Here is a 17,322-nt window from a genome sequence, read left to right on the forward strand (position 1 = left end):
ACTTTTGAAGTACACAGAGGTCTTTCTTCAGGTCTGTGTAGGTTCGTGTGGCTCAAAAGCTTGTCTCTTTCAACAGAATTTGGTCCAATAAAAGATATTAACTCAAAACCTTGTCTTTCTATTCTGTGTCTTAAGTATAGCAGCAGCAACATATACTGAAACAACCTACACTTATTATACAGAAGATAATCTAAAAAAAAAGTTTACACAAAAAAAGTGACCAAATGTTTACTTTACGTAATACCAGTAACAGTCCCCTATTGCTGAATTACATTTCTACCAAACAGTGGAAAGTGATTCAGTGACTGAAAAGGAGAAGCAGTAGAAGTGACTTTACACAAAATACTGTCAATTCCATAAGGCTAAACTGGAAAAAAAGAAGAATTATTTCCCCCCTCTAATCTTTCCATTACAAGTAACACTTAAAAGTGCTGTAACAATAGATTAAGTTATTCGGAGAGGTATGCAATTTTTAACTTCTGAAGGTGTTTCCAAGTTTTAGTGACATTTCTGAACAAAAAGTCAAAGATCTTAAATACATGCAAGCCACTTTCAGGAAATAAGATCAATTTACAGTATTAGTAGATATATTTTTTCCTAGCTCCAAGGGGACAATATGCAGTAAGTGGTTGCCTCCTGTTTAACTAATAAACAGCTCTCAGAGAGCTTTTGTGGAAGAAGACTATACAGTACACTTAACCTGTCTGATCTGACAGTTGATGAAGAGCTTTAGGAACACTTGGCTCCAGCCTGCACCTGCAGGTGGAAGATAATAAAACAAACCCTTTCTTTTCATGCTGATATGACAAACAGCAGATCCATAGCTCTAAAATGTTCTTTAATATTACATTAAAGATCTTTTAAGCTGCACATAAGTCATCACCGATAGAAAACAAGCACCTCCTGTTACAGCCAGGAGGCATCATTACTTTAGCAGGATGAATGGGGCTCTGTATAGGTATGTCCTTAAGAATCTGCCATATAAAATGTACTTTTTCTTTAATATTGTGAAAAAAATGAGAACCTGCAAAATTCAAAAGGTTTTCCCTCTTCACCTGACTGAAGAATAAAGACTTGGTTTAAAATCAAAAGTGAACTGAGTTACACGTACTAAACTCTCCTGGCACACTCCAGTTCATTTTAATTTCGGTGACAGGCCATGTCAATTACATGTAACTCAGATAAGCATGTTCTTGATACCATATAGTACAATCTCTAATTAAACAAAGGATTCAGTAGTTTTGACATGCTAAGCTGCTTGTCAAAATTTTTGATGCTGCTTAACTCAAAGCTAAAGAAACCCACTTTAAAAAGGCAGCTATTGTGTTTTTTTGTTTTGTTTTTTTTAAGAGAGAGAAAGCACGTGATCTCACACACACACACCCCCACCCACCAGATAACTCTCAGGACTTGTATTCTAAATGGCATATTCCTTTACGCTCCTAAGACTAATTACCAAAAAGGAGAAACCTCGCCTGTAATACTAGCATTACACCATAAAATCACATTTGTTGAGCCCCGTGCAATGGCTGCCTGCCACCTTACCACCTCAAACTGTTAAAAAAGGCTCCCCATCCAATCTCTGTCTCCCCTATGCCCCCCCCAGCTCCTTGTCCAGGTCTCACTGCCCAACCAGTTCCAAGTTTCCCCCTCACAGCCAGGCTCCTCATCAGATCTCCCCACACCACATTGGTTCCCAGTTGCATTCCCAGACAGTCCCAGTCTGCTCCAAATCCTGTCTCAGGCTCCCAAGCACCCCTACACGCACCATGTTCCAGTCCATCTCTCCCCACCAGCTTCCAGTCTCAGTTCTCACCCCCGGGCTCCTTGCTCCCATCTATCTCCCAGCCCAGTTCGTCTCCCCTCTGCATTCAAATCAGGCAGCTTACTCCCCTATGCTGCCCTGCCATAGTAAAAGGATCACTAAGAACACAGAGGCAGGCTACCTGCTATCAGTTCTGGTACTCAGATCCAGCATGGTCCCCAGTCACTCAGAGTTGAGACTGCACGGAAACACATGCTCACCCCCAGGGTTGAGCATGCCCAGTATAGATACATTTCCTAAAGATTCTAACTGTGAAGGTTAGCAGATCTCTACTAAGGGATATTTCAAAGGGTTACAAGGGTTACAACTTGGTCAAATTTGGACAGATATTCACGAGGACAGCAAAAGGTACATCCTCAACATAAAAAAGTCAGCTTCCCTGCCCCCACTGCCACATTTCGAGTCCCTGCTCTAAAGAAAAAGGGTGCTCAAGATTTTTTAAATAAAAGTCCCACCAAAATTTTTTTTTACATGGACAAAACATATTTTCCCCTAGCCTCATGCTCTGAAACAGCTGAACCATTTTGTATTAAGAACACACCACTTAACACACATACCCAGCATGGAGAATTGTAGTGGGAAGTGGTGGACAACCTTAATAATAGGCACCTGTGACGGGGTGTACCAGTCCCTTTGAGAGGCCTCGCAGTCCTACCACACCCTGCCCTAGGAAAGGAGCATTGAAAGTGGGTCCTCCAGGCCTGCCTAGAAAGACTGCACAGAAGTAGCCAATGAGAGTGTAGCAGGCTCAGTTAAAAGGAGCTGGAGGGCCTGAACAGGTCAGTGGATGGCTGGGATCAGAAAGCTGTGAAAGTGCACAGGTAAAGAGGCTTGAGAGAGACCCTGGTCAAGAAGGGACCAGACTGTGAAGCTCTCCAGGCAGAAAGGCCTAGGAAAGAGAACCCTAACTAAAAGGGGGCAGAGACTGTTACAAGCTCTCCAAGCAAAGAGGCCTGAGAGAAGATCCTGAGGAATCAAGACAGAGGCTGAGAAACTCTCCAAGCAAGGTGACCTGAGAGAGACCCTGCTCAAACAGAGAGCCCAAGAAGGTGATGGGACTGAGTGAGAAGCAGCCCAAGGAACACAGCAGCAACTATTAAAGGGAAGCAGCACATGGCTGCTGTTTATAGGGTCCCTGGGGTGGGATCCAGAGCAGTGGGCGGTCTTGGGTTCCCCCGCTGGCTGCTGAGGAAATGGCCTAAGGCCCAAGAAGGTGATAAGACTCGGTACTAAAAGCCCAAGAAAGGGGCTAGAATTTAAACAGGCCCAGAGATGGGGCTGAATACCCCAGAGAGGGCCAACCACTTTTTGGATTTTGTTACCCGAGAAGGGGTTTGTTCATGCATATTAATTGAGAGACTTAGCCAGAGGGCTTAGCCACTGAAGACCCACCTAACAAGGGCAAAAGCCGACAGGAGGCGCCAGGAAGAAGAAAAAGTGCAGGATTGCACCCGGCCAACAGGAAGCGTTCAAGAGAGATGAGTGCACCTCATCACAACAGTACAATAAGCCATGCCCATAACACATATCATTCCATTCTTAAACCCATCGCTACACACTACTGTTTTGTCTGGCAGAATGTTCTATGATCTAAATCATGCATGACTGGAAATACCTCTTCTTCTCTAGCTTAAAAATATCATTCCACACTTTTAGTTGAGAACACCTAAAACACCACAGCTCTGAGAGCCTAAACAGCCGAAACATAAGCCAGGTGCCAGCAGCTTTTTATTTTTGGTTTCCCATTAGTTAGTTATTGCCAGGGGGAGAGTGTTTTTTGAGCACAAAATCCATATTGTTTGTGAAGAGGATCACTAACTGCAGGTGCTACCCAATAGTCAGCAAGGGCATAGCAGGTTATCTTTTTCCTGGCACTTCCCTGTTGGCAGCAACTCTGGACCTGAAGTGGTCTGTCCTTTCTGTAACTCAGCACTCTGCCCAGATCATGTTTTCTGTATGCTGTTTTCAAGGTACATAGCGTCCAGCAATTGGGGAGTCCTCTGGGTTATGCAAGGGGGCTTTGGTTCTGCCCCTCTAGTCTGAGGTCTTGGGATCTTGACTCTTCTGTCCTTAGGGTTTTTCTCTCTGTATCAGGGGTCTGCTTCTGTTTTTGGCACTCCCTAGATGTTGGTAAGGGAATCCAAGCCCACCCTCTCCACTGGATTCTGATCCAGGGACCGCGGTAAGCAGCTAAGTCCTGCATCACCAAATGCTCTACTGCTGCCTCCACGGATCACTTCCTACCAGATCCCTGTTTCCCAATGGGCAAAGCAGCTGGAATCAAAGATAAAGTCTCAGACCTTCTGAGACTCACATCTTCCTTCCCTTGGAGTCCAACACATCTCAAGAACTCGTTCTCAGGAGTTCAGAGTGCAAGTCAGTTCACCTCCACTGTCTTCTGCCATCCTAAGCTGGGCTGGTCTCCCTTTGAGATCACTTGCTTTGCAGGTGTGGCAGAGTGGGGCTGCCTGGGCCCAAGGCAGCTGCTTAACCCCTTCTTTACCAGTGCTGTGTTTGTATAGCCCATCATACTGTGTAACAAAAAACAGATCTGCTCTTCCTAACCTGTACACAGTTTCTAAGCAACCAGATAACGTGTTGCATATAGTATCTTCATAATTGCTGTAAAAACATTTTTGCTATATCTGCATTGCTAAATTACTGAGGAAAAAGAGACTTACAGCAAATATCTGCATTCAGTAAAACCTAATAGAGCGCTTAGAGCTTGGGGTAGGTTAGCATGAAATTTAATTTTGGCAAATCCACCTGAGACCAGGGAAGCACATAATATGCTGTACATTTGGAATGGCCTGTTTTACAGTACATATAGAAACAAAAATGGTACTTCTAAATGAATGCCTATTAAAGGAGAAAACACTGCCTGTGCACAAAAAGTTACCAGAGAGAAAGACAGAGAACTGACCACTAAAAGCAGAACTACTAGACCTACTTTAATCAAATAAATGTTAAACACACTGCTGTGGTAAACAGGAACAAACCAAGTTTCTCCTATCTATTTTTTCCTCCTTTTAGTTTTGTCTTGAGTCTCAAAAATATCCACTGGTCTTCCAAGATGTGAGCCATAAAACCGGTAAAATGATAATTAGACACAAACTTTCCAACTCACTGCTTGAGAATATTCACGTTGCACTCTTCCACTATGCCTACCTGCTCTGATCTTGATAATTTCAAGACTACGCAAGTTAACAAGAAACCCAGCTCTCCGAACAGCAGAATCGCTGTGAATTTCAAAACAATTTTTTCTACCCTGGGTGGGGAAGAGATCCAGCTATGCTGCGAGCCAGGACCAGCTTGAAACTCTGCCAAACTCTTGCCAGTCCCACCAGCCAAGCACAGCCAAGTTCATGAAGGGAAAGGAACCTCGGTAAGTGTGTGCATGTATTTTCCCTTACAAAGTTTAACTGTAAAGATAGCATGCAGCCCATCCCTAAGTTAAGACACAGGTATCAACTTTTCACTGTTTTACTCATAAAAGAAGATATAGCAGTACAACAAGCATTCTCCTGTAAGGTAGGGAAGGAACGCATGTGGAGCAGTTTGTTTATGTACACAGTAATGTCCCTTGTATCATAGTAAGGGCCCTGGAATCCTGAGAGATCTCAATAAAATTTTTATGTAGATACTCTGCAATACTCTTCCAAAGGAAGTATGCCTTATTTTTCCTCCATGGTAGGACACCTTCCCATGCCACTCTCCACTGAGTTTGGCTGGAACCATTACAGTAAACAGGCTAGTGGCACATGGGTCCAGGCAGTTTTGGGATGCCAGTGGCAGCTGTGCCTTTGTTACCCTCAGTGAGATATCAGCTAAAATCACCACCACCTGTGGAAAACAGTACCAGTATTCAGTGCCATTGCCCTATACTTGAACCCATGGAAATAGGGCCCGAAGTGTTGTTATTTCATGCAACCTAAAATCTTAATGCCCTCCTCCTTCCCTCCCCCATGCCCTTCTGGCCCATATCCATCATGGCTGGGACTTAAGAGAAGTGCTGTGCAGAGGTACTCCAAAGCTGAAGTGTCAATAAACATATCTTTAAAAAAATTGGAATAAGGGGAGGGAGTTTTTAAATTCATCTTTCACTGCCCATTACAGCTGTAAATCCAACAATACATATGTCTGTTTTATCTGTAGCTACTGCCGTTGCAGCCTTGAGGAGGGCCCCTTCCATACCAGCAGAATGCCTGACCTTGAGAAGGAGGACAAAGGAGATGGCTAAGAAGGATATGTTTAGCGAGATCCTGCAAGCAGTGTTGCATCAGACCAGAAACTCAGGACTTAGTGGGCCAACATGGCAGATGGCATGCAGAGGAATAGAGAAGACAGGAAAAAAATGGAGAGACACCAGGCATCCCAACAGGAAAAGGAAAGGAAGGTGCATGACAACAGCTCCCACTATAGATTTTCCAACCCCAAAATTATTTCCCACTGACCAGTAGCAATCCCATGCTGCAAGCTACCAGAGTGCATTTGCCACTTGCTTCTTAACTGTCAATGTAGTTCTCATTCTAGTGTCCTTGAGCTGGAAAGGCTGGAGTGAGCTTGGCACACAGATCCAGATATAGAATTTTCAGATGCAAAAGACAACATTCATCATCCCAACCCAACATTACAATGCTATCTCACCAATCAGTGCTTGTTTTTTAGGCTCAAAAGCAGTGCTCCACCGTCTGCAGCTACTCCACGAACGCCACCATGAATTGTTTTTCGCTATGTCCCTTAACAATCTGTCCTCCCAGCTACAGAACTTTGGATTTAACTGTAAATCCACTAAAGATTCCATAGCTGAGAACATGTCAAAGCACACAACTGAACTTCTGGTGAACAGTAGGAGTGTCCACACAACGAGTTACTGTGTGGTGAGCTAGTGCGCTGTAGATTCACATCCTGCCTTGCTGTTCACTAACTGTGTAGGCAACCCAATAGTTCACCTACTAATAGCCAAACTAAACAGTGCATTTCCATCTGCCCCAAAGAATGCATCAACAAGATGGCAGAAAGTTTAAGAACAGCCAATAATTATTTACTGATCTGCAAGTAGATTTATCAGGTTATACTAAAATACACACTAAAACAGTTTTAATAACACAAATTAATAGGTCTATATCCTCTATTGTGGAGAATAGGGCATTATATTACACTTTCAGGGGATTGGGTGAAAAAACTTAATAAATTCAATCTCTGATTACCATAAACAAAACAAAACAAAAACAAAAAACAATTTGACTTTTTGCTTCTAATTTTTATTCTGTTTTGCACTGAAATATACACCCCACCAAGGTGGTTTGTGACAGTCCACTCAATTAAGAGGTCTCTCTCATGTCCTGTGCATACCACTGTCCTCCATATACTTTTGGCATCTAGGGACATGAGTGCCAGGTTAAAAATTATAGTGACAAAATGAAGAATTTGACAACTTTAGCAGGCTACTGGGTTAGAAGACATTTCATCATCTAATTATAAAATTTTACGCTGATACTGAAATGCTTTGGGTGAAAGGTTCAAACTACACACCACTGAAAACAGAGCCAAATCTGAGAAAGAACATGGCACCAACTGCCATAAACATGCTGCAAGACAGCAGGGGTGTGACTATTTTAGTCAAGGATGCTAGGACAAATCCCTACTCAACTAAACTGCCTTGTGATCTTTAGCATGTGATGACTGTAATGACTTCTAATCTCTATCTGATCAGCCAGCCATTCAATGCACTTTAGCAAATCTTTTCAAGAGAGTGTAAATTAAGTTTGCTGTCACCAAACAACCAAAAATTTTTATTAAAAGTGTACCTTTTCCAAGATTAAGAGCGGCCTTGCCTGGATCCTTTTTATAAAAGTGACACCGTCCAAGCGTAGCCATGTTAGACTCTATTTTCATGTACAGACCAAACTTTTCTGTTACTTTAAAATGGTCATCACACGGTAAATGAAAAGGAACAATTATTTTCAGAGTGCAAGACTAGCAAAGGGTGAGAGACTTTACTTGCAGAGGAGCTCTTGATTAACTCAAATGGGCACTAACTTGGCAAATTCTAGTTGCATTCTTCCATGCTGTTTTACAAATCGTAAACTCAAAACTAAACAAAGTACAAGCCACACAGAATAGCTCCTATATTTTCCCTGAAGCTCCCCGATCCAATTGCTGATGAGCACCACCCAGTAGTCTTTCTATCCTCAGTAATAGGACCTTTCCTCTGAAGGTGCTGAAGTGTTTAAATGAAGACTAGATGTCTTCCTAAAGACGTGTTGTAGTTTAAACAGAAGTTATAGGTTTGATGCACAAATTCCAGAGTAAGATTCTTTGGCTAGCGTTATGCAGAATATCAGACTAGATGATTATAATGGTCACTTCTGCACTCAAAAACTATTCCATAGTTTCAGTTGCATCTAGTTAGCTCCCAATGAGGAGTGTCTCCATGAGTTGCCTCCAAATTCTGAATGTAAATTAACCCTTGAAACCCTAGACCATTGTCTATCTTGACAGGGCTTATTTATAGAGACACCTCTGGGGTGGGGTGTTTCAGGTGTTTGAGGGCTCCTACAGGGACAACAAAAGAGCTGTACACCCGCTCACATAGCAACACACATAATTTAGGGTACCATTTCCAAATGAAAGGACCTGGTCATGTTTTTCTACTTTTGTTGAACATTCTAAGTCTGACTTACCGTATATACTCGGTCATAAGCCAAATATTTTTGGTAAAAAAATGACGCATCAAAGAGCGGGGGTAGGCTTATAAATGGGTCTACACCAAAATTTGATTATTTTAAACTCTGTGAAATCATTGAATTGAATATCTAATATATTGTCGTTTTGTTTACCGGGAGCATCTGCAGGCATGGAGCCCCTCAGTTCCCTGTGGCCGCAGTTTGCCGTTCCCAGCCAATGGGAGCTGAGGGAAGTGGCGCCAGTCCCCCACAGCTCCCATTGGCTAGGAATGACAAACCGCGGCCACGGGAAGCTGAGGGGCTCCGTGCCTGCGAACGCTCCAGGTAAGCAAAATGCCCCGACCCGCCAGCGGCTTACCCTGACGGGCCAGGAGTCAACATTTGCCAACCCCTGAAATATAGGGTCAGCTTACTGAAGGGTTGTACAGTTTTTACCATTTTTACTTATCCATCTTGGGAGGGCGGGGGTCGAATTATAAACGAACCGGCTTATGATCGAGAATATACGGTAGTTTGTTAGCTGGGGGGGGATAGAGGCTGTTTTATTACTCGTTTATACAGAGGGGCCTTGATGCTTAACTGATTTTTGTAGGTGCTACTTTAATACAAATAATGAATAACCAATATTATTAGGAACAAAAACAGAAGAGAAAAAAAAGCCTTCAAAGCTCAGGAAGAATCTGTTCCCACAAGGGAAGAAACGTTGGCCAGGCATTAGAGCTTTTTTTCCCCTCCTTGTAATCTGGATTGTTGCTTTGGGGTTGTTTTTTCAAAATAGAATATTAACTTTAGAGTAATCCAGTAAAGCTAAAATGAATTAAATCATTCTCTTTGTCTATTATGACTGAGTTTCAGATATAATACACACACAGAAAAAGCACTTAAATAGGGATATCAAATTACTTTTCATCAATATTGCCCTAGGAATTATAGATATACTTTAAAAAGATTTCACACTTGTTACATATTTTCAGTACATTTAATGTTGCTCAGAAGACTGAAAATGACTCAAGCAACCTATTATGGTTTAAGATATAGTATTCGAACTTCAGATTTCATTATAGTTGTACGGAAAAAAAAAATTCCCAATTGAGGTCAACAATCATTGGCAAGCAAGACATTCTTGCAAGTGATGTAACCTGTTACTCCTCAGCCTGCAGCTTCAGAAAACTCTACTCAATTTTTCCTACTTAAAGTTTTTGACCATTGTGAAAAGAATTAAAACAAGACATCCCAAGATAAAGGGTGCAGTCCATATGATGTGAGGTTCTTAACACAGAGATTGACTTTCAAACAAGGGATGTAAGAAAAATCTTGCAAGTCACTGCTTTATCTTATCATCTTATCAGACAAACACGGATGAGGACAAATTAGGTCTGGCTATAGTATAAACAGGTCCACCAGCATTAATGCATCAAAAGAACTCAAGTCTGTAGTTCTTTCCTGAAAACACTCAAGGAAAAGTATACATTACCACATCTCTCATACCTCTCTAGCATTATTTAATCCTCTTAAATACAAGTCATTTTTTAACAACAAAAGTAAGCTATAACCCCTGCTGTACATTCTAGCAGAAATAGTCACTTCATCTAAATGTATGGTGGCTGTTTTTAAAGTTGAAAGTATATATAAGAAAGATAGTACGAGTTTCCCTAAGCTTGCAAAGGGTCAAACTGAATTTGAAGCCTTTGGAGTTCAATAAAAAGAACTGTATTGATTCCCCCAGCCTACCATACAGAGAGGAGACAAATAAAGCGTACAGTTTATGCACACTAAGATTAGACCTCTGGAATCCCTGGCTGCCAGTCCTGTGCACAGATTACCCATTCCAAATTTCCCTTTTTCACAGTTGCCTAAACATGAGAATCCCATTCTCAACACTTGTTTCATTTTATTTTCTAGAACTGCCCACAGTGATAATAGTGAGCAACAGCAATGAACATTATTACTGTTTTACAGGGCATTTTAGCACTGTGGTGGGATATATCACAATGAGATTATCTCAAAGGTAAGGGTATGATTTCAGTCAAAAGATACAAAGTGCAGCCTCTGGAGTGGCCCTTTTTATAACAGTAACATAGCACACAACGTCACAAGAACTACATTCGTTTAACTAAACTGGACAGTAGTGGGGCTGAGGCACGGCACCAGAGCCCTACTCCAAATCCCACTGAAGTCTATGGAAAAGTCAACTGGACTACACCCTGGAGTGAGGAGATCTGGTTTCCACTCCTTTCTCTACTGCTGATTGTGTGCGATACGAGGCATGTCACCTTGCCTCTCCATGTCAAAGTTTCCCATTCTGTAAACTGGGGATAGCTCCTTACCAGGTGTGTTGTGATGCTTAATATTTGTAACACTCTCAAAAACAGTAGATGAAAGATGGTACATTCACCTCATTGAAACTTTGCCTCAAGACCCATTTCTACCACAGTGTCTGTGATAAACTGGCAACTGAGAGCAACTAAGCAAATGGCTATTAGGGAATACTGATATTAATATTTCTGGTATATTTTAAAAAAATAGTTTTACTTGAAACCTGCTCATTGTCACATAATCATATGCTCCTATCACTGTTATTCTTGTCCTCTCCCCTCCACATATTTGTTGCATCGTCTTAATTCAGATTGCAAGGTCTTTGGCACAAAGGCCATTTTCAGTATGTATTTGTATAGGGTTTGGCACAACGGTGCCTTGATCTGGGGCTTCTGGGCACTAGCAAAATACAAATAAATAATAATCCAGGTAATCTTTAGTACGAGCTACAATTATCCTTATTTTCATCAAGACAAAGAAAACAGATAAAGTATCCATCTTAAAGCATATTCTGTATATCTCTAATAAAACAATGCGAATACTTGATTTTGATAACAAAAAAGCCCAAAACAAGTAGGAAAAAAAATCATCATCAGAACCTGAGAGCTACTTCCTAAACTAACATTTTATTTTCTTTCCCTAAATAGATATTCAATATAATTTAGAAAAAATTTAACCAGGGATGTTTTTCCTTTTAGGAAATTCCATACAATTAGATACCTGGCTTCCTTTTAATGAATTTTTAGAGAAGATACATTCATCAATAGCAAGAAAATACATAACACTCCAATCACAGAAAAGAAAAAATAAGACAAATTTGAGAGTATTTAAGTGTTCTGACTAGATTGTTTTCCTTATCTGTTTCGTGTGTGTTTAATAAAGCATTTTAAAACAATAAGCAAAACTAAGTCCATCATTATCACTCAGCTTGGAGAGAGGGGGTTATTGTCAATGTCAGGCAGAGAAAGAGTATCAAATAGGATAACTTAAAAATTACAATATTCTAAAAACTCTCATTTTTACAAAGTGATCAGCAGGCACATTAACCTACAGAGTCATCTCTACAAAACGGTAACAAGTTTATCACAGTAATTTGAAAACTTCATCATACTCTACTTCTCCCCAAATTCTCAGAAAGTATGGCCATACCTGCGGTACCTCCAAGCAAGCCATGATCACCAGATGCTGATCGCCGCTGAAACTGCGGCCTTGCAGTGGACGAAGAAGACTCCTTCATACGATCAATGACACTCTCAGACAGCTGGAAAAAACATAAACCCCAGCAAGATAAAACAGGTCGCCAAAAAAACCCCAAACAAAACCACGGAATAAAAACCAAACATCTAAAATTTTATCAAAGATTTTGAATTAGCTTTGCAAAGCAATAGGTCTTCCACCCCTACTCCTTTCTTTCTTCCTCTCCAGACAAAGCCTGGAGGTATTTTTGAAGATGGGCAGGGGGAATGAGGGCATTTTGGGCTTGCTATAGAATATGAACAGAAAGCAGCAGGGTGGGGAGTAAATTGGTCTGGGGAAATAAAATAAAAAATGGAAGCAGCATAGGAAATGTAACAAGTTCTGTACTGTTGACATATTGTTTAATTTTCTTAATTATTTGGATCCTAATCAAGGATCATATTTTGTGTTTACATAACACATAGCCCAAAGGAGCCTTGACCTGACTGGGGTCTCTAGACACTACCACAATACTAATAATAACAACAGCAAGTGTAATCTTCAGCTAAATCCACTCTAACATCAGCATAAGCACAGAATTCCCACATTTGTTAATAGTTTCAATGAATATGAATTGACGTGAGAACAAGAAATGAATGCACAGATTCAAGCATAGTCTGTAATAAGCCTGTAATGAGTTGAGCCCAGGGAAATACTTGACAGTAATATTAGTAAAATGGGTGGTAATATGAAATATTTATAATGTTCCAATTTACAGCTGTATCTTGTTTCCCCAATGCACCTTTTTAGGAAAAAGTAGTAAAACTTTATTATTTACTTCTTGGTCAGATTCTCCTGTGAAAAAACAGGTTCCGGCTAATTAAAATCTAGTTTTAACTTTATCAAAATACAAAACCAATTACATAACTAATAAAACCTTGTCTAAAAATATTTTATTGGTATAAATTCTTTATTTGATCAAAGACTTAGCAGGGAGATTCAATTTACACTTGAAGGTTTAAAATTATTCCATCCTCCTTATTTGCAAGGCTTAGTCAACCTCAACCCAGGTATGGTTCTGACCTTCTATCATATGCTTAAATTTTATTCATGTGAGTATTACCACTGAAGCTGGGGATATTTGTAGGAGCAGGATTTTATATTTGTACTATAAGAATTAATGTATGATTTGATCATCCTGCTAGCTACCCTTTTTGAATAGCAGAAAGGAATGACCCTCTGGGGCACTGGTAAAAATGCATCTGCCAGACTGCCACTTTCTGTACCAATGTTAAGGCAGGGACAGACCATAACAATCCTTATGACTGATTATGGTCACCCTTTTGTTTTAGGATAAGTTATAATGTCCACTATGGTTTCCTATATGTATTATAAATTAGGCACTCTAGTTAAATATACATTTGTTTTAAGGTTTAGTAAGTAAGAAACAGGATCTTGTATTGCGTCTATTTTAAGGAGATTAGAGGAATGTTGAAGGTCCGGGCCAAAATGTGAACTGTTTTGATTACAAGATTTAGTAAGGTTTTATTTACAATGCCTTTCTTGCTCAACATAAAAACCGCTGTACACCTTTGAAGGTCTCTGTAAAAGACTGTTTCTGTGAATGAGGAGTACATGCATCAGGAAAAGATAAGGTGTGAAGGCCATTGTTAAAGTCAGATGGTCAAGAGAGGAGGAGTGAAGAAACTTAACTATACCAGAGAACCATCAACGTGCATCCATAATGAAGGAAGGGCAAATTGACGACCCTGAGGTGGAGGCTGGCACCTCTAAAGACAAGACAATTGATGAAATTGAAACCAGGACAGGATGACCCTCTCAGAGGTGTTCTGGAATGTTAACATCAAAAGACAACACCAATTAGGAGTAACTGGTCACAAACTGACACAGCAAGATCCATAGACTTCAATAGAGAAAAAAAAGACTATAAGAACTGGGTAGCTGGCCATGGCACTTTGGGTTCATCTTGCCACAACTCCAGGAGCATCGGATTGCGACCGACAGAGCCCGGCTCCCCTGTGCGACCGATCTGGCTGGCAACTAGACTGGTCCAGACTCTGGACTGGTAACTATAATCATCAACTGGCTAACTTAGAGGTGGGCAAACTACGGATTGCGGGACCCTCCTTCCCTGGGAGGCTCACCCCTAGCCCCTCCCGCCACAGCCTCAGCATGCCATACTGCCGGTGTAGTGTATTAAACTGCTCCGCGTAGGAATGTGCTGCTGGTAACCGTTACGGAGAGCAATTTACTATACTACACTGGCAACGCTCTGGGCGGTGCCGCTGTAGCGCTGCCAGCCACCGGTGCTCTGTGCTGTGCGGTAAAGGGGCAGGGAGTAGGGGGGGTTAGATAGAGGGCAGGGAAGTTCGGGTGGTGGTCAGGAGTGTGGAGGGGGTCGGGGCATCCAGAGGGCGGTGAAGGGGGGGGGGGTTGAATAGGGGCAGAGGTCCCAGGGGGCTAGTCAGGAAGGAGGAGGAGTTGGATGGGGCAGTGGGGGGAAATCAGGGGCAGGGGTTCCGGGGGCAGTCAGGGGACAGGGAGCAGGGGTGGATGGGGCAGGGGTCCGGGGGGGGGGGCCATCAGGGAACAGGAGGGGGTTGGATGGGGCAGGAGTCTCGGGGGGGGAGGGCCATCAGGGGACGAGAAGCAAGTAGGGAGGGGAATACGGGGCAAGGGCACAGCCTGGCACAGCCTCCCCTAACCAGCCCTCCACACAATTTTCAAAACCCGATGTGGCCCTCGGGCCAAAAATTTTCCCACCCCTGTGCTAACTGCTGTATTCGCAATAAATGCGGCATATTGCCCTTTTCCCTGAAAAAGATCCTGTGTGACTCTTATACGCGTAACATATTCACTAGAGTAATGCTAAGCATTTGCAATATTGGGGCATAACAGACATAGCAAGTAACAAGAAGATTCTAAAACTGCTTGATTGACAGACAGATATAAATACAATATGAACTGCATTTGTCCTTGTCTTCCCTATTACCACATCTGAACCCACACTGGTTAATTCCCAATACTTTAAAACCAAGTTTACTCTGCCAAATGTTCTATCCGTTCCCCTACATCAGTGCAGTCACACTGACAGTAACAACTTTAAACCACACTGCGGTATTTAAAATACCATGAGTTTTGGGTGAAGAAGAAATACAAGGCTTTTCTGTACATTGAACTGCAGCGTCTGAGACTACCAGATAACCAGGGGAGGGGCAATGCCCATGTACACCACCAGGTATCCCTGTCTGTTCTGGAGCATTCTCCCATGTGAATGTCAGAAAAGGGCAACCACACAACAAGAACCCTACAGTGCCTTGTCTGGTTAAACTTTAATCTTCTGATGCAGGGAACAAGGCACTTCAAACCCTAACAGTGTCACAGAAAAACCTGTGCGTGTGTGTTGACCAGTGACAGAATGAAAAGAGAGCGAGAGAAAGAGGTAGGACATGTGGAAAGGGTGAGAGGAAAAAAGAGGAAGTCAAGGAGTGGGTGCAGGCTCTTCCAGCTCAGCCTCCCTCCTCTTCGCGTCCTCCTGTGAGTTTTCCTAACGAATCCTGACGACGATGAGATCCCAGCGGCCTATGCACGGGAACGCTTCGCTGCCGCGCTCTTCCTAAGCGTCCGACAACGCACCCGGCCTCCACGATGAGGGGCCTCCCGCGAACTCCAAGGTGGAGGGTCGGGAGGAGAGGAGGGGTCTCGGTGGCTGGGCCAGGGGCTCAGAAACGGGGGGGGGGGCCGGCAGGAATGCGACAGGGCCAGGCGAGAAGCGGCTGCAGGAGGGGAGGAGAAGACGGGGAGTGGGGCCGCAGAGAGGACGGGGGTCCTGGGGAGATGGGCGGCGGGGGAGAGCAGAGAGACAGGCGCAGGAAGAGCGGGACAGGAGGAGGTCTCAGGGGCCGTGGGGGTGGAAGGAAGCTGAGCGGGTCCCCGGCCTGAGGCCGAAGGGGAACGGTGGAGGGAGGAGGCAGCTGCCGGGGGTGGGGGCCGATGGTCGGGGCCCCTGCAGTGGCTGGGGGAGCGTCCCCCGGGTCCCCGGCCCCGCTCTCACCCGCACGCCCTTCACCACCGTGATATTCTCGTTCTCATCCGCCTCGAAGGTGACGCGCCGGGCGCTGCTCCCGCCGCCGCCCATCGCGGCTCCAGGCTGCTAGGCCACAGCCGGGGACAGCACCAAGGAGACTCGCGCTCCCCTCCGCCAGCTCACCCCGCCACAACACCGCCCGCCATTGGCCGGCCGCCGGACAAGCCCCGCCTCCCACCGATAGAAGCCCCCTTCCCATTGGCTACTACGCGGTAACCATGGAAATCGCCCGGGAAAGGCAAAGGGTCCGGAAACTTTTTCTACGGAAAACTTCCAGCGGGCGGGCCCTACAAGTCCCGGAATGCACAGCGCCACGAGTGCCCGGCGAAAAGGGCGAGAGGGACGCAGTGCAGGCTGGGTAGAGTAGTCCGCCAGCGTCTCCATTGAGCGAACCAGTCTCCCGTTGCATGCTGGGAGCTATCCGTTTCTTGGCGTCTGGGAAATGTAGTTCTCGTGAGTCGATGGAGGGGCACAGAGGTCGGGTTGCCAGGTGCCTGGTTTTCGATGGGAACACTCGGTCGAAACGGGCCCGGTGGCTGGGCTGTTAAAAGTCCGGTTGGCAGCACGGACGCAGCGGGGCCGGCATGTCCCTCCGGCTCAGAGGCGGCTACGGGGGCTCTGTGCGCTGCCCCCCGGCCCGAGCACCGGCTCCGCAGCTCCCATTGGCCGGGAACTGCAGCCAATGGGAGTTGCGGAGGCGGTGCCCGCAAGCAGAGGCAGTGCACAGAACCGGAGGGGCATGCCGGCTGCTTCCCGGCAGCCGTCTGAGGGAAACGCTGCCCAGAGCTTGCACCCCTCATCCCCTCCTGCACCCCAACCCCCTGTCCCAACTCGCAACCCCCTCCTGCACCCAAACTCCTTCCCAAAGTCTGCAGCCCAAGCCCCCTCCCGCACCCTGAGCCCCTCATTTCTGGCCCCACCCTGGAGCCCACACCCCCAGCCTGAGCCCTCACCCCCCTCCCACACCCCAACCCCCTGCCCCAGCCCGGTGAAAATGAGCGAGGGTGGGGGAGGGCAAGCGATGGAGGGAGGGGGGATGGAGTGAGCAGGGGCAGGGTCTCAGAGAAAGGGGGTGCAGGGGCAGGGCAAGGACGTTTGGGTGTCTGCGATTAGAAAGTTGGCAACCCTAGCACAGGGTGTCCTGAAACTGTCCTCTCCTCCTAACTCTATTTCCCTGTGTGCATCCACTTTGATACCATGTTTAATTA

At 44.4% G+C, this 17,322-nt stretch overlaps 1 protein-coding gene across 2 annotated transcripts in view; it reads right to left on the minus strand.

The window, feature by feature from the left end:
- CHCHD3 (coiled-coil-helix-coiled-coil-helix domain containing 3) overlaps positions 1-16,257 on the minus strand; it is a 243,425-nt gene extending 227,168 nt beyond the window's left edge. The window contains exons 1-2 of one of the 2 annotated variants that reach the window (XM_084617879.1): positions 16,082-16,257; positions 11,980-12,091 (exon numbers count right to left, since the gene is read on the minus strand). In XM_084617879.1, the coding sequence (XP_084474005.1) occupies positions 11,980-12,091; positions 16,082-16,165 (196 nt within the window). In that variant the 5' untranslated portion in view covers positions 16,166-16,257. The remainder of the gene's footprint in view (positions 1-11,979; positions 12,092-16,081) is intronic. The other variant, XM_084617878.1, reaches the window with a different exon arrangement.
- Between the last annotated feature and the right edge of the window lie 1,065 nt (positions 16,258-17,322).

Source organism: Lepidochelys olivacea, assembly GCF_965140295.1.
Source record: "Lepidochelys olivacea isolate rLepOli2 genome assembly, chromosome: 1".
Taxonomy (NCBI): Eukaryota; Metazoa; Chordata; order Testudines; family Cheloniidae; genus Lepidochelys; species Lepidochelys olivacea.